Genomic DNA, 27,198 nt, shown 5'->3' with positions numbered 1-27,198 from the left:
GCTTTGATTTTTCTTTTGCAATTTCTCTAAATGTAAGGCCTACACTTTTAAGGGCAATACATTTTCTTGCCATTATCACTGGAATTTACAACTTTCTACAGTGTAATATTGTCCACGTAGTACCTCAGAGGGTGTACTGTAGTTGCACGGTCTGTTACAACTCTGCTTTAAGACAGGCAGAGGGTTTTTAAATAATCAACAGAAGTTGGGGCACCTGTGCCAATTCTTTGCTTTAACTTGCAAGGCTTAATTTACTTTCATTGTGCAGAACATCTGTAGGTTGTAACCCATTAGTTGTTCCCTGAAGAAGGCCCATTTGTAATATTCTGAAATTTCCCTCTTTTAAGTTTTTGCCATCCTAGAGTTTATGTTTAAACCACTGGCAGTTTACTGTTTTCCTTTTCAACATTTCAGGTCATTCATTGCATTTCAACTCATCAAATGTAAAGATAAACTGGATAAACTGAGGTGTTCTAAAACTTTTGACCAGTAGTGTATATGTATCTACAAGGTGTGGTAATGACAGCTCAAAATTTGTTGCAATATTCATCAAGACCTCCGTGAGCTGTCTTCTTTAGCAGAGTTCTGTTATTCTGGCCAAAATGGTAACCCGTCTTCCGGGATGCCCGGGATGTTATGGCAGCAGGACCAGAAGAGCCTGAAGTGTTATAGTCATTACGAAACGTCCGGGGTGGATCATAATTCCTAAACAAACAATTTCAGTAGTATACATTAAATTACACACTGATGCAGCTAATGACTGACTGGATCTTGGTTTAAAGTCATGAAACTTTTTTTTAATCCTTCATCTATTTTTTTAACAAGATCTTTCCATTTTCAGAACATTAGAACTATCTTGATGAAAACAGGCCATTCAGACACTACACTACTTCGTAATTAATTTATTATGTCCACGTTTCGCAATGTGAGGAAGATCGGAGATTGAATCCAATGATCTCGCGCCATCACTTTTAATTATCAATTTTTAAAACCAAACAACATACATGTGTGAAAAATAATTCAAGGTGAATAACACCCAAAACACCACATCTAGACAATAGAGATTTAAATTAATGCACAGCTCCTGGCCAGTATGGTGCAACAATCCACTAAGAGATGCAAGGATCCGAAAGCCGTGCTATCCTGACAGACCAAAGAAACTGAGGCCTCTGCGCCTCCGTAGCTAAGAACGCCTCTTTTGGTTACCAGGGACTGTATAAGCGGACGTGACGTCACGAGGAGCACGAGCGAGGAACATAAATACAAGCAGCCGAACTCCGGCGAGTAAACAAACTAGCGTTGTTGGAGTAGATCTTGGATTCGATGGGTAGTGTGATTACTTGAGGTACATGAGCAAATCAATATATTAATTAACCGGACATATGCTTTAGTTGGAGTGAATTAAGATTAACAATTTTATGCGTCTGTTCGATTAATTTTATGTGTCTGTGTTCACGCTTATAGAGAGATGAAGCGGTTTTCCTTTCCCAGCTGTTTGATGCTGCAGTTTCTTACTTGCGGGGGCCTGTTTGTACTACTTTTTCGGGCGACCTTGTGCTATAAACCCGTGGTCATCATTCACGGTTTGTTCGACAGCCCCAGTGATTTTCAAAACCTTCTCCACTACATCAATGAGGTACGTGACAGAGAAATTTTGGGCAAAATGGAAAAGGAAAGGGGGTTTTGGGGTCTGCCAGTGGACGTTGGTATTGTCTTCAACAGCTGCTGCATTTTTTTAATACTGTGGCCGAGTGCACAGGAAGGGAATACTTTTATGAAAGCGTATTGAGATGCATTATGTGGAAGGATAAAGAAGTCCTCACAAACTTGGCATGTATTACAAAGAGTATAATAACAGTAAGGAGTCGTATGGCAGACTCAATCTTTCGTTTGTAATTCTAAAGTTTGAATAGTTCTTCGAATTGACATGGGTACCCCCCTCGCAGTTCAAATACACTGATCTTTGACGACTGGACTATCTTCATACACTCGAAAACAGAGGTCTGTTCAGAGAAAAATTTTGGTCGTAATCCTTATGAAGAGCATGTTATTTTTATGAATGCCACAAAACGTTTTAAGTTATTCATTTTTGAGCAGTTACTACTTTTTATAAACCGAGTAATTGGGCCCACCCATATGCTGCTTAACTCTACAGTAGATATTTAATTTATTATCTGGACTTCGAATTAAATATCCAGTAAGTAATTATAACAAAAATATATTCACATGTCCTGTATGAACTGTTTTACTTTTCAAAATTCGTAGAGAATATTATGATGTTGGGTGGTAAAGAAACTGATCAATTACATAAATAGAATAAACTTTCATCACCTTTGCTGAAATGTGGCAGTGAATGTATTAAAGGTTAGCACATTGCTTCCATTAAAAAAAAAAAAAATCAAAATTTGGACTTACTGGAACAATATACTTAAAGGAAGATCTCATGCTGTCTCTAAATATTATAAGGCTAAATTTGTTTCTTGCACCTGTAATTTTTGGTTAGTATGAAATCATTTAATTTTATAATAAAAAAACAACCTATGAATCTAAACCTATCCAAACTGTTTTAGATTTTAGGAAATATTTATCTGCCTTTGCAGGTTTATTTTATTGGTACACAAAAGTGGAACTTGATAATACATTGACATCAGGATTATGTATGAGAAAGGCTTCAACAATTTCTTTGTCAAGGAGTGGACCCGGACATTACAAACCAACATCCAAAGAATTTTTGCTGTAAACTAGTAAAAGGAATGGACTTTGCTACCACCACAGCACACTGATGATCTGGGGTTCATAGCTTGAGGCCAGTACTTGTAGGAAAGTCCCTAACCTCCTGTGATCCTGTTATGATGAAAAATCAATAAGCAGACCTTGCAACTTTTACGGTTTAAAGTTGATGTGCTAGTGGTTAGGCCAAGATGAATCCTCTGCAGTTAGTGAAACACTGTCTAAGGAAGTACGTTTATGCAGCTGTCTTTTTTGTGGTATCTGCACCCTCGACTAAAGAGTAAAATATGATATGTTGTGGTGGTGCATCAGTAAACCGTATATTTGTTCATTTTATTTATATCCACATAACATCCTTTAAGTTGTTTGTTTTAAGGTTATTGTTCCTGGTTGGTGGTTGGGCTGGCTTCTTTTAGGCAGCTCTCAGGCTTTGGTCAAAGTGATGAGAAATCAGTAAATATTTGCATATTATAGTTGAAAATGCATATGGTTATTATATACTTATAATAATTTCTGCATGAAATGTCTGTATTTGATATCTACAAAACTATCCAGTATTCTGAAGGCAGGTTTTGATTTTCCTAGCAGTATATTATTGAAAAGGTTAGCATTAAAATGTTATATTCATCCACCTATTTTTCTCCATCTGTTTCCAGAAGTTTAAGGTTATGAGGGCTAAAATCTATCCCAGTAGAACCATCCCTGAAGAAATATTTATTGTAGTGCTGTCTACTATATTCTTACTATAACACTGAAGTTCTGCTTAGAAAGGACTGAAGTCTTCTGTTTTTCCTGAAGAGGCTCAGGCCCTTTGGCTTGTGTCTTAAACTTTCTGCACATATTCTGTCAGTCTATGCTTGCTAATATGCTCTTTTATGCAGTTGCATAAGTAAAAGATGCCAACAGACTTAATTGAATCAAGGAGGCTGCTTTGGGCACCAGCTTGGCCTCAGGATGCAGCAGCAGAGAGACAGATGTTGGTTAATCTGCTTGGTATCATGAACAATAAGCCTGGGAGGAAAAACTGAATATGTACAGTATTGCATTTTTTTATTGAGTACATTTTTTCAGTTTTTTTGGTCCTATAAGTATAGGAATGTCTGCAGCAGTGCTAATATTTGTGGCACACTGTGTTCTTCTGCACATGGGCTTTATGAAGCACTATTGGAGTGTCTTTATACCAAATGCCATTAGTCTGTTTTTTAATGTCACGATTTATGTTATTTTAAATGGATTAGTGTAGATTTTTGCATATATTTTACTGGTTAGACTTGACTCTATTCTGTGTAGTTAATATGAAGTAATGACATTCTCATCTTGATGTTGGATACCTTACTGTAAGATGTAAGAAATATCAGTAGTGCTCAATTTGCCCATGTAGATGATAAAGCAGAGTGTTTTGTCATGGAGAGATTATTATGCGAGTTCAATGGTGTATGTGTAGGAGTTCAAGCTGTATGTAAACTGTGACTACTGAATATTGGCACAATGACTATGTAAACTCAATAAGAGCAAGGTTAGCCCAGTTCACTTGCACCAGATGTTGCAATTTGTGAAATTTACCCATGTCCGACTTCCACTGTGTTATTGTTTAAGCAGAACTGATTTTAAAGCAGAATCTGGCTTGAATAGATGATTTGCATTGTGCTGGCATAGAAGTTAGTATTGCAGTCCCATAACTCTAGGGAGATTGTGACTGAGCCAGAATTTGAGCCCAGTCTGTGTCAGGTTTGCATGTTCTTGTTAAGCACACTTCTCAAAGGAGTTCTTGTAAATTGATAGGTGACTTTTGCTTCTGTCAGCAAGCGGCCTCCCCTTTTCAGGGTTGAATTCTGATTTATGTTCTTTTCCATTCGTGATCCCATGATGGATTGAGTGTGATGAAAAGTGGATGGTGGGATCGGTCATATTTGTTACTTATTTCTTCAGCATTAAAAAAAAAAAAAATTCTATTAATAACATAAGTGCAACAATTTTTAAAATTTGGATGCTGTGGAAATTATACCTATAGTAGTTTACTAATATCTAAATGAGAAGCTTCTCCTGCATCCCCTATGCCTGCATAACTGCTTCATGGAAATCTCTGCCTTTGGCCTGGTTTTAGTAGGGCCAGACCCTAGTCTGTTTCAGGGTGGGCTTATTCTTGAACTGAGTTGTGCTGAAAGTAAGTTTGTTGTTGCAAGAATGACTCCGCTTGGCTTAATAGTGCACTGGGGTGGGAGCCAGTATACTTCCGACTTTTAACTAGTGTATTACTGTTATACAGCATTGAAATAAGTTTGTTTTGTCTGACATATTTACAATGAGTGGAACAATTTAATGGATTGCCTACAAGCAACCTTGAAGCTGTGTTGTGGTATATTGGCTTTTCATTTTGTGTTTCCTGATATGTGGTTTTATGATAAGCAGTGCCCTTTGGACATTTTTTTTCATCTTTCTTTAAGCTTTATTTGAATACGTTTGTGCATACACAGACCTTTTTTGAGGAATATGCAAGATGGTATTTGTTCTGTGCCACCTTTTTCCATTGTTGGGCAACATTTAATTTTTTTTTTTTTTTTAAAGAAATTATTTTTCCCTCCCTTATTTTCTCTGTTGCCTTCAACATTCATAGTTTTCTTTTTGTAGAAGACCTAGTGCATACACATTTAAATTTCAATAACCTTCAGGATCACGTTCCTCATTTATAAAATTACAACTGTTTGATTTTAAGCTTAGATTCCCTTAAAGGCACAGGAAAATCTAATTCTTCTGATACTGGAGTACTGCCACATTGTGCAAAGTGCTCTGTGGCTTCCACTGTTTTTGTCCGCTTACATACATGCATTAATGTTTTGACTCCTTGTGTAAGTTCTGAGGCAGTTTTCGGCAAGGTTCCATGCCACTGAGCTGTAGTGTGTGAATTCCCGTATAATGTGATGATAACGCTTGGAAATTATATTCAGATAGATACTAGGTATACTTTCTACTCTTGTAATTGGACTTTCAAAATAATGTGCTTACATGATCAATAACTCTTGAGATGGACAAATTAATAGTTTTGTTCTACATTTTGGTTCTCTTATTTGAAATTGTATTTATAAGGAAAGTTAGTCCTGAACATGTGTACAGAAAGGCAAATATTTTCTTGTTCCAGTGTGGAAAGTCTCCAGTATAAAATTTAGTTTAAAGATTTTAAATACATTTGCCTGAAAAAGGATGGTCACTTGTAATCATTGTATAGCATTGTATTTGTTTAAGAAAACAGTAGACTGTTCATGATGTTTTATTTTAAATGTATACTTTAAAACAAAGGTTGTTCTTGACTCAAACTTAATATGTGCCTCTGAATGAGTCACTGAAACTGCCGTTAACTCTGTTTGCATTTTTAAAAGAAACTAGTAATATTTGCAAGGCAGGAAGCCATCCCTGGACTGTCACCAGATGATCACAAAGGCCACTCACATACTCTGCCAGACTCACACGGGTGTCAATTTAGAACTGACATGTTGGAAAAAAACTGGAGTACTCCGTGGAATACCCACAAAGACACAAAGTGAATGTGAAGACTCCAAAGGGGACAATGGCTAGGTGTGCACCAAGGATGGTTGGTGTGAGATGGCAACACCACCACTACTCCACTATTAGAAATATGCTGTATTAAAATGTAAAATATATGTAATTAATGGACTATGTAATTTTTTTTAATTAAAGTCTACTTTTTCTATGTATGTCCTGTGTGCATTTCCTTACAGTATGCTGTAAAAATGAAACAATTTTTTTTTTCTTTTAAACAGACTCATCCTGGTACCAATGTCACAGTCGTCGACTTATTTGATCACACCTATAGTCTAGAACCTATGTGGAAGCAAGTGGAAGGCTTTAAGAATGCCATTTATCCCATCATGCAGAATGCTGCAGATGGGGTGCACCTCATTTGTTATTCCCAAGGTAAAAAGTTTAAAAAGAGGGTGGGGAGTGGGTAACCTTTTTGACTCTGTGGTTTTACTAATAGAACATAATAGGTTTTGACTTTCGTAATTGTTATAACATTGTTTTTATTATATTTGAATTGTTTAAAATCATATACCAAAAACGATAACCAGTAATTGCCATTCCACAACAGAGGGAAAACAATTACTCTAACAAAAATCATTCTAGGCCTGTTAATCATATTTGTGTAGAAAGCTTCTAAGGTCTAGGTGCTAAGTTTATGTATCTCAAAGCTTGTTGATAACTATGTACATACTGTACATTCATGCCTGCATTCTTAATCCTGCTTGACAGTTCAGGATTATGATGGACCAGAGTACTGGGTGCAAGGTGGTAAATAACTCTGAATAAAGTGATATTTCAGTTCACCACACAAACCTACTCACTCACTGCTCCCATGGGGCCAGTTAGCCTAACTTGCACATTTTTCAGAAGAAATCTGGGGTAGTTGGAAGAAAACTAGTACAAACATGGAGACAGTGCATAAACACCGTACAAACCAAGACAGTGTAGGCTATCAATCCAGGATACCTTGAGGCATTACACCAATCAGTGCCAACCTATAAATAAGAACTATGGTGAAACTTGGTAGTCCTGGTCTTGGTTGACCTAAGCAGTCATATATTAAAGCATTTTTGTTAAGTCATTCTTGTACGTATGTTCACACTTTCATAATGGCTTCTGAAAGTTGTGTTTTTATTTTTTAAATTTGTTTAAATTTTTATTGTGGTATTTAAAGGATGCACAAAGAAAATCCATTGAATTAGATTTGTGTATAATATATGAGATAGGCATGGCCTGTCGCGTGACTTTCAGTGTGGTGTGTTCCTCCATTAGCTGTTTTAGCCGGCATGAGTTTAAAGATTATTTGCACATGTCACCTGCTTAGAGCAGTTAGCCCAATACTAGGATTGGCTGGGAGTAAAAGCACAACATGAGACATCAGAAGGTTGAAACCATTGAGTTTGTTCCTTTGCCTCTTCCCTATTCTGGGGCCAAGAAAATGTATTTTTTTTTGTTAAATGAAACTGTTGCTAAGTATTTGTTCTGGTACTATATCTTGGCAGCAGGAAGTGAAAGCAATCTTGACCACTAAATACGTTTGCTCTAAAGTGCAGGTATACACTACCAAGTGTTTATTTCAGTAGAAACTGCCATATCTTAAATGTACTCCATTCATTACAGGGTAAGTGTTTTGAGGAACCGTTAGCCTGTTTTGGTTTTTTTTTTTTTTTTTTTCCCTTTTTTTCCCAATGTTTGTGCTAAGAGACATTCATGGACACAAGGCTATTTTTATGCTTCCCAATATGATTGATCCCTTCCATGATACTTCATAGTTCCTGTTTCATTTTCCATAATAGCTTGCTTCTACAGAACTTATAGTTACTTTAACATTTACTGTGTGCTCCTTGCATATAACGTCTAGTAAGCTATTAACAATAGTGTGCATTTGCTGATCTCTTCATTCAGATCTTAGAACATAAGAAATTTGACAAATGAGAGGAGACCATTCAAATCATCAAGCTTGTAGCTAAGCTGACCCACTATCTTCAGTCCTAAATTTACATTCCCTTTAATTTCCTCTTTTGTCAACATGGACGTGATTCACCGTTTAGTTTATGGATGCATTTGAGAATTTTGAAGACCTGGATTTGGTCCCAACCCAGTCTCCTCTCCTTGAGACTAAACCGGTTTAATTTTAATATTTTTTTATTTTATTTTTTTTCCATTTTAATAGTTTCTGCACATTGGTTAGATCTTCTTTAACTTGCCTTGCTTCACATTCTTTCACTTTCTCATTTGAGTGTCTTCTGTTTAATATGCCAGTTTCAATAAATTCTGCATTGGGTTGGTGCCTTGTCCGGTTCCTGTCATTCACCTGATGCCTCCTGGATAGCCACCCGGCATCCTAAAATTTGATTATGTGTTTTTGAGATTATCTTATAGATCTTTGAATGTGAATTGAGGAAATGCTTTTCCATTGATCATAATGTTTAAAAATGCTCTTTTTATTTAAGTCTTTGAGAATGGGTACTGTTTTTTAATAATTTCATAAATTCATGGTCACAGTGCCCAGAGCCAACCCTAGAATGTGCAAACATTTACCATTCCATTATATTGCACACAAACACAGACACTCACATGTACAGGTCCAGTTTAGAGTCCTGAATAAATTAAACTTGCATATACTGTACGTCTTTGGTAAATAAGGAACTGTTTTTTTCACTCCCTGTAATCTAGGGATTACTGATAAGGTACCTGTACATCTATTCTGGCTTTTACTGCGGAATCTGGTAGAGGAACCAAGGCTGACGCACATTTTTACTTCAGCAGTATTTCATTTCTGCTTTATACTTTAGTTAAGGAGGATGTAAGTGCTACTGAAAATTGTAAGATAAAATACAGTTATATATAGTGGGTGGCACGGTGGCGCAGTGGATAGCACTGCTGCCTTGCAGTTAGACCCGGGTTCACTTCCCGGGTCCTCCCTGCATGGAGTTTGCATGTTCTCCCTGTGTCTGCGTGGGTTTCCTCCGGGTAATCCGGTTTCCTCGCACGGTCCAAAGACATGCAGGTCAGGTGCATTGGCGATTCTAAATTGTCCCTAGTGTGTGTGTGTGTGTATGCGTTCGTGCGGGCGCCCTGCCCAGGGTTTGTTTCCTGCCTTGCACCCTGTGTTATGGAAGAGAAGGTCTGTGATACGGTTTGCATATTTGCAGCTGGAGATCCACGAAGGGAGAAAAAAACGAATCACGTATCATAAAATAGTTTTTTTATACTTTCCTGGTTGACTTGATTGTTATATTTATTTTAATTATTTAGGAGGCCTTGTATGCCGTGGAATTCTTTCAGTTCTGCCAGATCACAATGTGGATTCTTTTATCTCTCTTTCTTCACCACAGGCTGGTCAGTATGGAGGTAAGACTACTTTCTCTTTCCTTGTGTAATATTCTTCTGTCCAAACTTTGGTCTAGGTGTGCGGTTTGTGTGTTTTTAAATAGACTTTTTCAGTTTTATACTGTAATTCTTCAACAGATACAAGCTACCTGAAGTACGTATTCCCAAAGTATATCAAGACAAATCTGTACCATATTTGTTACACTAGTATTGGTCAGGATGTTTCCATCTGTAATTATTGGAATGGTGAGTAAACTTTTCGTATTTGTGTAGTAATTTAAACATTTGCACTATTCTGCTTGTCATTAAAAACTGATATTTTTTTTTTCCCCCGCCAACAGATCCACATCACCATGATATGTACCTGAACAGCAGCAAGTTTTTGGCAATACTTAACAATGAAAACACAAATCCAAATGCAACAGGTGATATAACTTTGCTTTTGATTTTTAGATCTGTCAATCAAGATCTAGCTGGCTTTGTTTGAGCATGTGCCTTTTGGTACTATAGGCTGTATAGACTATATACTAAATGGTGACTTTAGATATAATAAGTTAGAGGTCAGTATTCAAAATGTGTATTTTAAGCTAAGATGTTGAGAAATGTGTTTGAAGTAGTCTTCATTAAATGTAGAACCATGTCATATGTAAGGGATGCACATTTAGGCAGCTTGTAGAATGAAAAATAAAGTGAAATGTCCGTAGACAACCCCTTATGCAATCCTTAAAGTGCAACAAACTTGGTTTTGCCTGTTCCCATTTAATATGCACACTTTGCCTGTTCCCATTTAATATGCACACTATGCATCTACAGTACATCAATAGTTTTAAATTCAAATGTATATCTGCATATTTAAATTCAGCATTACTGTGTACAGTAATGTGTTAATTCCAGTACAATTGGAGTTGAAACAAAGTATTGTTTCGCTAAAGTCCCTATCAGTCGCATGAAATCCACACATAAAACATGCTGTCAGTAAGACTGAGTGTTAAGATGAAATGTTCCTTCTTTCACTCTACAGTGGGTGAGACAGTGATTTTATTTTTTTTTTCTCCCCCTTAACAAAACACAATCTGCTCTAAGAAGAAAAAGCAAGTACAGGGGATGTTAAAACCCATGAAATTTGGCAAATATTTTGTGGAACGAATCAGAAAAAATGTAGACACTCAAACAGAATTCTGAACTAATTGTCATATTACAGCAGATCAATGTTGGAAGATTTCATTGTTTTACATTTTTGTGTATTCTGCTGAGCACTGCAAGGTTACGTGAACTGACCACTCTGTGCCTCCAAGTTTTATGCTTCTGTAGCTGGTGGGTGGTGTTGTTTGTTTTTTTCCCCTCCTGTTCTTGCCCTTTCACCGTGCACTATCTCCCTCTTTCTCTGACTTGGTCCATGCTGGAAGCAGCAGCACAGCAGACACTAAGGGGGCTATAAAGCAACTTCTGATATATGGCTGATTCTGTCTGTTTATTCTTGCAAATACAGTATTTACATTTCTATCACTAATACACAGGAAAAAAGAATATCCAGTGCCCAATCACAGGATTTTCCTGTTTAATATGAGATCAACAACTTACAGTCTCATAAAAAGTAAATACACAAAAGTTGGGGAACTATTCATCAAAACACCAGATTCTAAACCAAACCTGTTCAACAAAACCTCTCGCTCAGTATGCTTTTCTGCAAATTGTTAAGGCCCTGACTCCCACCTCACAGCAGCTAAACCTTTTTGTTTAGTAATAATTTCTTTTTAATCAACATTGTTTTAAAGTGCCATTAGAAGAGGGATTCTACATGCTTTGAATTAGTGGGACGCTCCTGTGTGCCACTAAAATGCATTTAAAACATTAGTGATGTCAGGAACCAGAAAAGAATGCACCGACTTTGACTATAGTGACATAATATTCACTAGAATGTGAGTCTAGATTAAGATTACTCAATGAAAAAAGCATTAAAACAACACTCCTTTGCTCCTGGATACTTATGTCATGACTCCAGTAGGAACAGAGAGAGAGAAATAGAAATGTAAGAGCAAGAGTACTTCCATTTTTGATACAATTATTTAAAAATGTAACTGATTTTCTTTTGCAAATAACTTAAAGAGCAAACTGCATACTGCCATGCATGCCACCAGCTTACCAAATCGATTGTATGCATAAAAAGCAGCCCAGCTGCAAGCAACATCATCAGTACTTATGGTTAAGGAAACAAGTACATTCAGACATTGACAACTGTTATGATAAACAAGTTTATTGTACTCTCCTTATTGTGTACTGACTCTGAGAAAATTCAGACACTTCTTTTCTTGTGTGCCCATACTGTACATTCATGTATCTCAGTCTAACTATGGTATAATTTCTCTGTACTTTGCTTGCTTGCTGATTGACAATAACCTTGCTGTTTCTTCCATACCTGTGTTATAAAAGGCAACGGTGTAGGATCACTTGTTGTATTTATAAATTCGGCACTTTTCTCCCAAGTTATAAAAGGTGGATTAGGAGTCTTCCAGTTAAACAAAATAAGCTTTTGTGTGAGTGATGTGTTATTGGTCATTGTTTCTCAACCACTGCCATTGGGACATGAGTTGCTTTTGTTTTGTTTTGGGTCTCCACTACGATCATGTTCGATTCACCAAGGGGGATGGGTGGGTGGCTAAGACACTAGAAAGGCTGAGAAATGCTGTTAATAGAATATCCCACAATATTTTTCAAAGCACGATGATATCCCATAGTTGCATCTTTTTAAAGAAGGCTGAATGAAAATTGTTATGGAAGCATTGATATGCAAGTTATAGGCTAGTATTTCTACAAGCAAATAAATGCAAATATTCAACAAGATTTTTTTTTGTCATTCATATTTCTTCTTTTTCTGCGTTTTAATTTATAGGCAAATAGCTACCTGGTTTCTGTGGTCATTTATCTTATTACTTTACACAGACTAGCTGATTGAAGTAAGACATCTTACAATATTTTTGACCCTTGCAAACTAGCATAATCTCGGGAACAAATCAAAGTAACATTCATGTTAAATCTTTTCTTAATGTTTTAACTTTAGCCATGAATATCCTAAAAATGTGTGGTTGTATGGCTGCCTTGAATGTATTAAATTTATCAAATATATCAAACTACAAAGAAGCAGAAAGCTGTAGTTTAGAATAAACGCCACCCCCACTTCTTTAGTGTGGCAGTAAACGGAGTGCTTGTCTGCCTGTTTTCCTTTTAAATGAGCAGTTAAACTGATGTTAACTTTCTCTGAACAGAACTAATCACATGTTGCTCCTTGCTATTTTGTTGATGCTGGCATTCATGGTGTAACATAGCCACACAGTTACTTTTTTGCTTAATAAACAACATTGTGTTTAGGGAGCAGTTTTGCTTCTGTGGCTTTTTGTATAGGCCTAATTTTGACATGCAACCTTTTACCATTTTTCCTATTTATCATACATCCCTGAAATTTATTATCCAGATTGTATTTTCTAGACTAGAGTTTGATTTGTTTGATTAAGGGCTAATTTTTTGTTTGCCTATGGCTTAATATAGCTGGAAACCTATGAAAGGACATTCTCAGTAATAAACATATTTTTTTTCTCTGTGTAGAATGGAACCCTTATTAAACTAATGAAGTGCAATAAATGATCGCGGTTTAGCTGTGTTTTTGGTCAGTATCAAATATATTGTAGGTAATATATTGTTTACTTAAGCTATTTGCAGTATGATGTATTCATACTTTAGCATAGCAAGAAAAATACAGTAATCCCTCCTCGATCGCGGGGGTTGCGTTCCAGAACCCCCCGCAAAAGGTGAAAATTCATGAAGTAGAAACCATGTTTATATGGTTATTTTTATATTGTCATGCTTGGGTCACAGATTTGCACAGAAACACAGGAGGTTGTAGAGAGACAGGAACTTTATTCAAACACTGCAAACAAACATTTGTCTCTTTTTCAAAAGTTTAAACTGTGCTCCATGACAAGACAGATGACAGTTCCGTCTCACAATTAAAAGAATGCAAACATATCTTCCTCTTCAAAGCCGTGCACGTCAGGAGCAGAGAATGTCGGCGAGAGAGAGAGAGAAAAAAGCAAACAATCAAAAATCAATACGTGCCATTCAAGCTTTTAAGTATGTGAAGCACCGTGCGGGAAGCATGTCGCTTGACAAAGCAGCTGCATGGAAGAGAGCAATGTGAAGATAATCTTTCAGCATTTTTAGACGAGCGTCCGTATCGTCTAGGGGTGCGAACAGCCCCCCTGCTCACACCCCCTCCGTCAGGAGCAGAGAATGTCAGAGAGAGAGAGAGAGAGAAAGAAAAGCAAACAATCAAAAATCAATACGTGCCGTTTGATCTTTTAAGTATGTGAAGCACCGTGCAGGAAGCATATCGCTTGACAAAGCAGCCACATGTAAGCCCAGCAAGGAAGGGAGCAATGTGAAGGTAATCTTTCAGCGTTTTTTGAGGAGCGGCCGTATCCTGTAGGGGTGCAAACAGCCCCTGTGCTCACAATATACTTGAGGAGTTTTATTTAATACGTAATACGCACTCTGGTTGGGTAGCTTCTTAGCCATCTGCCAATAGCGTCCCTTGTATGAAATCAACTGGGCAAACCAACTGAGGAATTATGTACCAGAAATTAAAAGACCCATTGCCCACAGAAATCCACGAACCAGTAAAAAATCCGCGATGTATATTTAAATATGCTTACATATAAAATCCGCGATAGAGTGAAGCCGCGAAAGTCGAAGCGCGATATAGCGAGGGATTACTGTATACCGTTGAGTCCTTTTTGTATGTTTAATTTTAAGACAATAATACATTCTGTATATTGATGTATTCTAACTCATAGCCTTCCGTTTATACTTTTTTTTTTTTTAAAGTACTAATTAAGTATAGCTGAATCATACATTTATAATGGTTGTTCTGCAATCTCTAGAGCTGAATTACCCAAGTTAGGTACATGAATGGATGTAGTGCATTGGAGAGAAAAAATGTAATTTTAGAAATTCTGCTTTCTGTTCATTTACCAGCTTGGAAAAATAACTTCTTAAGAATTAAGAAGCTTGTTTTAATTGGAGGCCCTGATGATGGAGTCATTATGCCTTGGCAGTCAAGGTACGTATAATGCTTTATTGACAATACATTTTTTTTTTTTTTTTTTTTTTTTTAAATATGTATACCTTGGGTGTTTCCTTACATTCAGATATGTTATAACCTATAAAAATTGGCTTACATTTTTATGTTACCAAGATTAATGGTAGCTCATAAACTACTTTATTGAGCTGTTGTCCTTGTCCTTCAACCTGCAGTGGAACAGAATGCTTTACTCTGTATGTAGCTTTTCTCTTGCAATATAAACTGCTATCTTATGAAATAAATGTTTTTGTTTTGTTTTTTTGTATCTCTTCCCAATTTTGTAGTCACTTTGGATTCTATGATGATAATGAAACAGTGATTGAAATGAAAGATCAGATGGTAAGATTTTTTTTTTTTTTTTTAAATAAATTATATATATTTTTTTTTCTAAGGCCCCTTGATCAGACTAATTCCGCAAATCAAACCCATCCATATTGTCTAGAAAACAAAAGCAAGCTTCATTAGGGATCTAGGGAGAAAGAAGAAAATTTGTGCTATATTGTAGTTCTAGTGTGGTCATAACTGTTTTGCACAGGGTCTCTCAGCGTGTTAAAATAATACTATAATGTATGATTTGAGGGGAAAACTACTAAAGCTGTTTATGTTGTAATTGCATTCTTACAGTATATTTTAAAAATATTAGTCCTTGTCCGTTAACCTGAAAGCACAAGGTTGTGTCCTTAATATTTCAATTCAGATTGCAGTGCAGCAGAATTTAATACAAACACCTTGTGAGTGCATAGTGTGAAATTTTGTTATTTGAAAGACATCATTAAAAGCCAGAATGTGTTACTTGAATACTTTTCTTATTTGTTCCTAACTTAATCAAGTAATCCGTGTTAATCGGACTTTGAATCCTTCAGCCTTACCATTCCTGGGTGCATTGATAAACAATGTTTCTAATCTGATACATGGTAACTTCTTCTAATGCCATTTTGAAGATTCCAGGAGTCCTTCTACACTCAAAACCCTGTAATAAATCTCTTCTCTTCCTGTTCAGTCTTTGCTTAGTCTTTAGTGGTGTGCAAGAATTGTAGTGATATCCCAGTTCACTTAAGGAATATCAGTTTAGATCTACCTGCAAAGTAAGCACATTTAATAAATAGTATATTTTTAATTGGATTATTTGTTTCATTAGCTTTTTGTTCCTTATGTTAATGGTTAATCCCTAGTAAGGACCAGTTGTCTATTTGCAGTTCTGCCAAGGGTTGGCATATACAGGTGTGTGTGAAAAAAGCTCATCAGGCCTTGACTTGTGTTTTTGTGTAGCACAATGAGATGTTTCACTTTAGTGTAAACAAAACGGCTACAGCCATGTAAACATTTTGTGATAAACATAAATACTTCTAATTTTGAAGAACGCAAGTATTAAATGCCAGTGTAGCATTCTGTCTGTATGGATATTATTTTGGATTAGTGACAGAAATGTTAAAGCTAAGCGGCATAGATCCCACTTTTTTTTTTTTTTTCTCTCCCTTTCTGCCTTGAATGCTTGTGTGGTGGAAGTTGACACTTCTGCAGCTTCCTGAAAGATTAACAATGTAATATTAAACCTTCTGTAAAGTGAGAATTTGTTTGCTTCACTCATCAATGTTGCATTTATTTATCAAATATTGCACACCTTCAAAATAAAAGGTATGAGTCAGCTAATTTTTCAAAAACATCACATCAATTGACTGATTATGAAAATATGTACACTTTAATTAGTTAACAACTTAGTACTTTACAGGTGAAAACAGATTATTGCTCTTACAGTAAAACAGTGCATTAAACTTAAGCATATAATTGTTAGAAAAGGAACCAGTAGATATACTATAAATTAAGTGGAGACCTGCTTACAAGTTTATAATACATAATGCACTAATTAAGAAACAAATTTTATTTTAAACTTGCTTGAATGGGGGTTGGGAACTGTTTTGAGAAATAGATAAGAGATTTTTGTGATGTGCAGTCCCACTCATTCTTAGGTCGGGTTTATACTTCATGTGACGCGTGCTGCAGCGGATGCTCCAGCTACGCAAGCATTGTAGTGTTCATACTTGTGCACGTACTTTGCGTACATCTGGAGGAATCCACCAGATGGCAGTGCGAGATATTATCATGATGAGAACATGTTCAGCTTCGCTGTGTTGTGAATTGCCTAGAACACCCATTAAATTCCGATGACACCTTACCGCAATATCTCTGAAAAGGATGTTTATTGATTAAATCCAGGAATGTGTCCATTCCAGGAAGCATTGGGCACGAGTGAGAAACAATCCCTGGACGAGGCTTTGGTTCATCATAAGGTGAATACAAGCACACACATACATTAGCATCATTTTAGCGGCACCAAATCCCCAAATCTGCAAATCTTTGGAAGGAAACTGGAGCACACTGAGTAAACCCAGCAGGAAAACATGTAAACTCCAGGCAGGGAATAGTAGCGATGTGACTCCCTGCAAGACAGCAGCGCAATGATCCACAACTGTATCACCAAATGTGTGTAATTATTAACAGTATTCATTGTTTATACGAAATTACCGATTTATCTGTAAAATGTAATATACATACTTTAATGCTTTTCATCATGAAAATGATATCAAGTATAAATCTAAGGATTCTAAATGTGCAGAGAGTTGAAATATCATACATTTAATGTGCTCAGTGTGGCGATCTATTGCTAGCAATTTGCTACCGTCAGGAGCAGAGGAAGCCCTAGAAAAAAAGAGAGCACAGAAGACGGTATGTGTCATTACGATCAGGAATATGTGACGCTTGAATATAAAAGCACCACGAATACATATGTATGTCGGCATTTTGCTTCACCACATCGAACCATTTATCAAATATCGAAGCGCGCGCACCGATCTCGTAGGATCCACAAAGCGGCTTTCTGTCACATGTAGATGTAAACAGAGACTCTGACGTCACATTCCAACTTTTTGCACACTGCGCCCCCCGACTTTTTGCTGGTACTGCAACTCGCGCATGCGTCGCGTTAATTTCTGAGGACCTGCTCAGAGGACGCATCAAATGAACGTGTGGAGGCCATGATGCAGGCGTGTACGCGTTCCGAGTGTGAAGTATAAACGGGCCCTAAGAGATGATGCTGGATTCAGAGACTGCCCTCAAGACAGAGTTGGGTCCACAGGTAGCAGAGATTCACCTATTGTGGTCCATTCATCTTGTGATGGGTATTGCTTACATGTCGTCTTCTATTATCCTTGGCTATCATGAAATAGTTGGAAAAGCCACAGAAAGATTGAAAGGCCATTCCTTTTAAAATGAAACTTGAAGTGGTAAAGTGTAAGTAAATGCTTTATTAAACAGTATTTTAATGAAGGGAAAAGTTGTCAATTTACATGTGTTGTGGTGGTGTCTGAACAAAAATAGGGGCTGAAATATAGTTAAAAACATTTTCCGTTCATGTTAACAAAATTCACCTTTCAAGGGGATTTTCAGGAATGGATTAACTTCAAAAGTTGGGAGAAGCATGCACATCGGAATGTACTAAAAGCAGCCTTTTTCATTCAAGTTCCCCTTTTTTGTTGCATCACAGGTTCAATGTAGATAAAGACAAAAGCAACCCTTCCTAAAAGTAAACTGTAAATAATTCTCCCATAAGGTAGTAACAAAACATTTGGTGTGGTTTCCTTCGAATACTTCAAATTTCATTTGTGTTACAAAGTGCATTCACAATAGCACCTGAAAGGCCATAAATTATTCGTTGACCTGCAGAGCTGATAAATGCACAACTGTACAGAATACAGGTAAATAAAAGAAAGTTACATAGCAATGGAGACTGACTATATGGCTCAATTGATAGGGTAACTGTTGAATGTTTACAAGTGCCTGCTCAAGGAACCATAAAAAAATACGATAAATTGAAATGTTGAGAATTTGTCATTTCTAACACCACCTTCATCCTTTTCAGAAACATCTATTCATTTGTGATACAGTAATCCCTCACTTATCGCTGGAGATAGGTTCCAAGGCCGACCGCGATAACTGAATTTCCACGAAGTAGGAACACCATATTTATGTGTATTTGGATGTTTTTAAACCCTCCCTGTATTGTTTACAACCCACCCTTTTACTCTATTAATAACAGGGACAACTGCTAAGCAATATGAAATTGGTAGATAAGTTTACACTTCCTGTATAGCGAAGTACACGTAGCTATATATGACGTGATGATGGTGATGAATATGCTGCGCAGTAAAAATGATGACGATGAAGGTGATAATCCCCTGAATGCAGTAGCAAGAACACGTTAATGCTGAATGAGTGAGATGAGACTTCCTGGTTAATGCAGCACTCCGTCGCTGAGCCAATCAACAGCACATAAGAACTTAACTGCGTGCTCTGATTGGGTAGCTTCTCAGCCATCCGCCAATAGCATCTCTTGTATGAAATCAACTGGGCAAACCAACTGAGGAAGCAAATACCAGAAGTAAAAAGACGAATTGTCCGCAGAAACCTGCGAAGCAGCGAAAAATCCGCGTTATATATTTAGATATGCTTACATATAAAATCCGCGAAAAGTGAACCGCGAAGTAGCGAGGGATTACTGTACATGAAGCCCCTAACTTCAATGTTCTGCATTATCATTTTTAGTTCTTAGGATGCAGCTAGCATAGGCTCGAATCCAGTGTCAAAAAGATTTATACTGTGGAAGGATTTTAGTGCAGGTAGTCTTGTTCTTGAGTGAGTCTTTTCCAAAAACTTGAAATATACCGTTCTGGTGTCTAGAACAAGAAAATTTAAATAAAAGATCTAGTGTTAGTGCACAATCAAGGACAAGGCTATGTGCAAAATACACTATAAGCTACTACTTACTTTTGTGACGAGTTCTATTTTAACATCATTTTATTAACCTCCTGTGTTGCTTGGGTTGCCTGCAGCAGGTATACTTATTTGAACCTCTGACATCAATCGTCTTGACTGAGAATGGACTGGGCACTGAGGACATAAGCACACACAGCAAGGGATGGTTACAGATGTGTAAATCACTTTTACTGCTCCAACAAAAAGTGTTCAAAACAAAGTGCAGTGCAAGTTTTCCATAAATTAACAAGTAATACTCGATAAAATTGTGCATTGCAGAAATGAAACCACCAATAAATAAATTCTTTCATTTTCTTAAAATTCAAGCCTAAAACTATATAGACACTGGGCTTTCTTTCCTGCCAGCCAGGCACATCTCTCTCTTTCTCTTCCTTGCTCATCCTGCAGGTCTTTCAGCCAGACTCAGACCATGGCAGCTGCAGCCCCTCTCTCCAGCTCTCATCTCCACCACAATCCTTTAGTATCCGCAAGGATGCTCTGAGACGGAGAACATCTTCCTATATGCCCTCTTCTGCATCCACAGGATCCCTAGGAGTCCTTGTGATCATCTGCACTCCTCCAAGCTGTTCAATAGGAGATGGTCCAATCCCTGGAGTGCTGTTCCCCTTGCTGCTTACTGGGGCCACAGACCACCTGCTTCCCACCACCGCACTGGCTCATATTCCCAATGCCCTTTTCTGATCTTAAGTTACATTTTCTACTCTTGCTGTTTATACAAAACCTGTGAAAGGTGCCTTAACTGCAAACCCCAGAGCACTAGCAAGGAACCCAACAGTTCTGCATGTAAATGCATATCTAGCCATATATCTTCTCATCAACAGGGGCTGCTTGTCCACACTACTGCCTGCCCAGAGCCTGAGCTCCTTGTGTGTGTTTTTCTTGTTTAAGAACCCCAAATGCATTTTGACACCGCAAAACATGGCAATAAGCAAATTTCATCAAGACAACAACTGTTTGTCAGCATGGCACCAGCAACATCTACTATGCCTATACACAAAAGTACACTATCTGCATGGATATCTAAATGTATAAAATGTGGGTCATGTAAGGGAAAGCAGGAATATACTTTGTCTGTAGAGTGGCTACATCATCTGCCCGCTAACCACATTTCCCCACAAATGCCATATAAAACAGAGTAGTCCCAAGACCAGTGTTGATCAGCAGTTGACTTTTACCCTGACAAATACTTTTTATGTGGCGGATCGTTTGTGGTTCAGGCCTAGCTGGCGGTGCTTGCCCGTGAAGCAGGAAATAGCTTTCCTCAGCTTGGAGGTTCTGTACTTCTTATTTTATACCTCTACGTATTAACACTGTAATTGGAATGTTACCTCAAATAGAGAAAGAATGAATGGCAAAATTAAGTTCAATTTAGTATATTCTTATTAAGCAAACTTTCTTTTTTAATGCCATTACATTCCACAATAATTACAGGTACAGTATATTTAAAAATAAATGTACCATATGACCCTGACATCTGAACAATGATGTGAGAGGGGGATTAAGTAATATATTCTGATGAGTCACCTTTTGCCTTATTTCCTTCGTATAAATGGTTTTGTTTTAAGAAAGCTTTCATCCTCACTCTGTCTCTAACAGTTAAACATGATAAGGAATCCTTACAGGCATGGCCAGCCATATCACTGGGAACTATTGGGTCCAAAGATTGATCTGCATGATTGTGTAACAGACAAAAATAAACAAACATTTTAAAGAACCAGGAGCACCCTATGCTGCAAACACCGTATCCCTTATGATACTGTACCATACACAAAGTTTAACTAATTCGTGAATGGCTTTGTCAATGCAAGGATAACCTAAAGGACCTTTTGATGGCCTCCTCTATCTGCATAGCTAAATGTCATTGAACCATTTTATGGGAAACTCTGGAGGACAGAATATACAACCTACTTCAGTTTGTTTCATCCCCCAAACAACTTGAGTATTTTCTGCTTGAAGAATTTGTGTAGTAACTCACTTCACACACTTCAGGGCATACATGATAGCAACAGTTTAACTTGAATAGTAGAGGTCTGACTACAGGTCCATCATACGTGAAGATGAAACCTATAAGAATTAAAATAATTATTCTCTTATATACGAGTTGATACACAAAAATAACCAGACTGGGCTTGGGGCTTTCCTGGAAAACCATCTGAAGGTCGGCCAGACGTGAATCATAGAACTATATCCCCCTCCTACACGCCCCCTCAAACCGTTGACTGGTTAGGTATATCTTGTGAATAGCCCAATCAGTATTTGCACAACAATCGCTACACGAGTTGCTGCGATAGTGTCGGGTGAAAACATCGAATAGCGAATCAACATCAAATTTCTCGCAAATTTTCTCTTTTTCCGTAAAGCAGTTTTTAAATGACAAAAACATTCCTGTTCTCGATCATCCTCCATGTTCGCCCGATTTAGCTCCCTGTGATTTTTACTTGTTCCCGAAAATCAAAAGTGACCTGAAAGGAATGCATTTTTCTTCAGTGGATAAAGTGAAGACAAATGGCAAGCCTCTTGAAGAGCATCAAACAAGAAGACTTCCAGCACTGTTTCAATCAATGGAAGATATGTGAGGAGCGGTGTAGAAATCGGGAGGGGGAGTATGTAGAAGGTGGCATTGTTTGGAATGCTGTAATTCATCAATAAATATATAATTTTTTTTTACCAATCCTGTTATTTTTGTGTCTCACCTCGTACTGTAGGTAGGTAGGTAGGTCAGTCAGAGTTTAGGTGCTCTGTAGTAAAGAGCTTTGTCTCCTGCACTTGATTTTATTTGTGCCTTTTGAGGATGTCTGAATCTTGAGATAACAATGTATGCCAGGGTTAGATTTAACCTGGGGCCGACATATTCTTTGGCCCAGTACGTGTCAGGTACCTACTTCTACAAGCACACAAATGCCTCAGACTTTAACTGATGCTTATTTGTTCTTTTCTGAAGATTCTCATTTAATCACCCACTTATTCATGTCACACACTAAGTAATTTCAGACCTGTCAATTTTTTATCTATTAAAGATAAGAATTCATCAAGCATTGGACTGAATTTATTCTGCTGTAATTACAAATGTACAATCACAATCATTTACATTGTTCCACATGAAAATCCATGGTGGCTTTATTTAATCATGTAAGTTTTTACTCATTAGCTGGGAAGTAATACCTAAATTCACATTGCAAGTTAGCTGTCAAAATGAGTAACCTAACAAAATATCTGAAATGATGTTTCCCTGTATCAGTTTTCCCTTTAAAACATTTTAATACAAAGTATATCTTTACAATGCCATCCTTCATAAATTCCCCCCTGACCTATATGATCTGCAATGAAACAGTCACTTTTATGAAAGAGTACCATGTGAGGCACCACTATCTTCAAAAGCATGGTACTTTAAATGAATCTTATCTGTCACAATCTGAGGCCAGGCACAAGGAAATTGGGGCCTTCAAAGCAAGCTATGATCACAGCAGGAAAATACTCTCCTTTTCAATAACTCAACAGAAAAAAGCAAAAGGTACTCCCCTCCAAGCTACATGGACACTGGTGAAGCACAATAAAGCCTTCACTGATGTAGCAGAATTGAAAGAGTGTGTATTAAACATTTTATCCAAGCTTTGTATTGAAATTTATTGAATGTAATAAACTGGTACTTCCACTGCGACTGTTGCATGTCATGTTCATGTCTTGACAGAGAATACCTAAAGTTGGGTGATAGGTGGTATCTGGCAGATCATATATCCATAGACACTGATTAATTGACAGACATCACCTTGGTAGCATAATTGTGTGTTCATGTTCGATGTTTTAATAAAGCTGAGTTTAAAGAAGAACAACATATACAGTCATATGAAAAAGTTTGGGAACCCCTCTTAATTCTTTGGATTTTTGTTTATCATTGGCTGAGCTTTCAAAGTAGCAACTTACTTTTAATATATGACATGCCTTATGGAAACAGTAGTATTTCAGCAGTGACATTAAATTTATTGGATAAACAGAAAATATGCAATATGCATCATAACAAAATTAGACAGGTGCATAAATTTGGGCACCCCAACAGAGATATTACATCAGTACTTAGTTGAGCCTCCTTTTGCAAATATAACAGCCTCTAGACGCCTCCTATAGCCTTTGATGAGTGTCTGGATTCTGGATGGAGGTATTTTTGACCATTCTTCCATACAAAATCTTTCCAGTTCAGTTAAATTTGATGTCTGCCGAGCATGGAAAGCCTGCTTCAAATCATCCCATAGATTTTCGATGATATTCAAATCGGGGGACTGTGACAGCCATTCCAGAACATTGTCCCTCTGCATGAATACCTTTGTAGATTTCAAACTGCGTTTTGGGTCATTGTCTTGTTGGAATATCTAATGCCTGCGTAACTTCAACTTTGTGACTGATGCTTGAACATTATCCTGAAGAATTTGTTGATATTGGGTTGAATTCATCCGACCCTCAACTTTAACAATGGCCCCAGTCCCTGAACTAGCCACACAGCCCCACTGCATGATGGTACCTCCACCAAATTTGACAGTAGGTAGCAGGTGTGTTTCTTGGAATGCGGTGTTCTTCTTCTGCCATGCAAAGTGCTTTTTGTTATGACCAAATAACTCAATTTTTGTCTTATCAGTCCAAAGCACTTTGTTCCAAAATGAATCTGGCTTGTCTAAATGAGTATTTGCATACAACAAGCGACTCTGTGGCGTAGTGCAGAAAGGGCTTCTTTCTCATCACCCTGCCATACAGATGTTCTTTGTGCAAATTGCACCGAATTGTAGAACGATGTACAGATACACCATCTGCAGCAAGATGTTCTTGCAGGTCTTTGGAGGTGATCTGTGGATTGTCTGTAACCATTCTCACAATCCTGCGCATATGCCGCTCCTGTATTTTTCTTGGCCTGCCAGACCTGGGTTTAACAGCAACTGTGCCTGTGGCCTTCCATTTCCTAATTACAGTTTAAACCTCTGAGATAGCTTTTTGTAGCCTTCCCCTAAACCATGATACTTTGTTTTCAGATCATTTGAGAGTTGCTTTGAGGATCCCATGCTGTCACTCTTCAGAGGAGAGTCAAAGGGAAGCACAACTTGCACTTGACTACCTTAAATACCTTTTCTCATGATTGGACACACCTGTCTATGAAGTTCAAGGCTTAATGAGCTAATCCAACCAATTTGGTGTTGCAAGTAATCAGTATTGAGCAGTTACATGCAATCAAATCAGCAAAATTACATGGGTACCCAAATTTTTGCACAGCCAGTTTTTCACATTTGATTTAATTTCATACAACTAAATACTACTTCACTAAAAATCTTTGTTCGTAAAACACCCCAGTACTCAGATGTTCCTACGAAATGAAAGACATACCACTGTTGTCTTTTTTTGTTGAATGTTGAGTCAATTATTATGCAGGCTGAGAGAGGTTCCCAAACTTTTTCATATGACTGTATGTAGGAGGGAGTGGGTGTGACTGGGGATGTGGTGAAGATGACTGAGCACCTGGACCAATATGAGTGAATGTGGGTGTGTGCGTTAGGCATTTCCTGTGATGACCTGCACTCTGTCCATATTTTTTTGTCTTGTTCATATTTAAAATTAGCTGTATACTGACAATGTTCAGAAATTCCCCGAGGAATCCCTTGAGTATTCTGCCCAAGTTATACTTGGTAAATCATAACCTAAACTTTCCTTATGGTGCTTTTTATGAGTGTTACTTTTATTACAACCATTAAGTTCAGCTGTGTTTATGAAATTATTGAATGAAAAAACCTGCTGCTCCAGTGGTTAATTTACAGTATATTAGATTTGACCTTAAATCCATTTGGTGGAAAGAAACCTTATTACTGTGCCAGCCTTAAACAGGTTATTCCACACTGCTGGGAATGTCCTACTTCAAAAACATGAAATTTAGAAAGAGAGAAAATTTAATGGGAAAAAAAATGTACTCCTTTTTTGAAATCCTTTTGGATAAACATACAACATAAAGTGATGGTCTGCATCCATAAATAAGAGGAGGAATGTTTTTTGTTTTTTTATGGCCGAGAGAGAGAGAGGTTGGGAGTATGTACTGAAGCGGTGCGTTGTCACACCCACCACACGACAGACCATCTCAGGATCCCAGATTACGACCTGAGTGCACCTCACGGGCGACACCACAGCACCACACTAGTCTGAATGGAGTGTGAGGTTTTTTTAAAGTCACTTATGAATTAACAAAAAATTGTTAAATGCACACCTTTTTGTATTATCCATAACTACTACTGTTATCCCTAACTTACTGTTACCACTCAAAACTTGCATTAACAGTATTGTATAGTTAGTAATAATAATTTTTTTCTGTTAAAGCTTATGTTCAGGATATTTGAGTATGCATTATTAAGACAGAATTTTACTTATGTTCTAATTTTCTTTTGTTTTGTCTATTAAATTGGGATTTTTTTTAACTATGACATTTGCAAACAACATTTGATAATAGTTGATCCTTAATGTTAAGAATGTGGATTATTTATTTTTATTCATTTGTTTTTTTTTGTTAGGTAGTTCCACCCTCTTTGTCCTAAACAAACTACCTCTGCAGGTTTTATTTAATGTAGCATTTTTCTACTGGGGGAGTACAGTTGCATGGTGGGTAGTATTTCAATGTTATGGATTCATTACGCTTGGTTTCAATCCCATGGCTTCTCATTCTGTGTGGGGTTTGCACATTCTCTCCTTGTCTGTGTGGGTTTTCCACCTGTTAGTCTTGCAGAAGCCAGACATATAATATATACTGTATATCTGGAGACAACCGTAAGTGTATTTTGCTTAAAACTGGGAGTGAACAATTAAATGGCTCACTGTGTTTCACAGTTCTAAACCAATTCACTGCCTCCAAGTAGGGGTGGTGATTTTGAACTGCAAAAATCAGAGATGCTGTCATTAACCTGGTCCAACAGAGAGCAAGCTTCTGTTTATGATGAAACATCTGCAGTCAAAATGGCTGCTAAAAAAACATTTTAGACATATGGAACACATTAAAAAAACAAGCATTTATTTTAAAAATTAACATAACCTGATGTAAGGGAAAAACCTTTCTGTAGCATCAGATTATACATTTGAATTTAACAATATCAAGGGACGAATGGTAAATGTGAATGATATGTTGTCACGGGTGCTGTGTGTGCTCTCTATTGTTCCTCATTAGGTCGATAGCATAGGAGGTGACGTTAGCTTGAAAGAATTGGCAGCTACAGTATATTTATGAAAATATGAACTGCAAAATACGCATTTGAAGTAAATGGTGTGTCATATTCCATCAAAAAGACTGCTGTTAAGAGAGCTGACAACAAAGATCCAGAGGAGATGTACATTTCGGTATTCAAAACAGCTGAATCAACTAGTATGTCTAACAACTCCAGTAGATGCATGAATGTACAACATCCATCTTCTGAGTTCATATCTAAACAAATAACTGAAGAAATGTAACTTTACCGTCTAATTGGAAAAGCAAACCTATCATAACAAAATAGATACAGCATTTTAACACTGTTTTATATCCATGGACTACAACGTTTATCTAAAATCTGTTTGTTGTTGTTATGCCATATAGTGATGCAATAGTTAGAATGACAGAAAGATATCGTAGCAGACAGAGGCAT

The 27,198-nt window shown here is 37.2% G+C and overlaps 1 protein-coding gene across 3 annotated transcripts in view; it reads left to right on the top strand.

The window, feature by feature from the left end:
• The first annotated feature begins 1,231 nt into the window (after nucleotides 1-1,231).
• The window catches only part of LOC114651048 (lysosomal thioesterase PPT2-A-like), a 41,088-nt gene continuing 15,121 nt past the window's right edge, over nucleotides 1,232-27,198 (top strand). For 2 of the 3 annotated variants that reach the window (XM_028801007.2, XM_028801022.2), the window contains exons 1-8: nucleotides 1,232-1,345; nucleotides 1,465-1,636; nucleotides 6,507-6,660; nucleotides 9,526-9,621; nucleotides 9,739-9,846; nucleotides 9,942-10,025; nucleotides 14,629-14,713; nucleotides 15,019-15,073. In XM_028801007.2, coding sequence (XP_028656840.1) covers nucleotides 1,469-1,636; nucleotides 6,507-6,660; nucleotides 9,526-9,621; nucleotides 9,739-9,846; nucleotides 9,942-10,025; nucleotides 14,629-14,713; nucleotides 15,019-15,073 — 750 coding nt within the window. In that variant the 5' untranslated portion in view covers nucleotides 1,232-1,345; nucleotides 1,465-1,468. Of the gene's footprint in view, nucleotides 1,346-1,464; nucleotides 1,637-6,506; nucleotides 6,661-9,525; nucleotides 9,622-9,738; nucleotides 9,847-9,941; nucleotides 10,026-14,628; nucleotides 14,714-15,018; nucleotides 15,074-26,097; nucleotides 26,186-27,198 lie in introns of those variants that run through there. The other variant, XM_051919413.1, reaches the window with a different exon arrangement.

The sequence above is a fragment of the Erpetoichthys calabaricus genome, chromosome 1 (assembly GCF_900747795.2).
Source record: "Erpetoichthys calabaricus chromosome 1, fErpCal1.3, whole genome shotgun sequence".
Taxonomy (NCBI): domain Eukaryota; kingdom Metazoa; phylum Chordata; class Cladistia; order Polypteriformes; family Polypteridae; genus Erpetoichthys; species Erpetoichthys calabaricus.
Note: the sequence above shows the minus strand (reverse complement) of the source record. Positions and strands in the feature narration are given on the sequence as shown.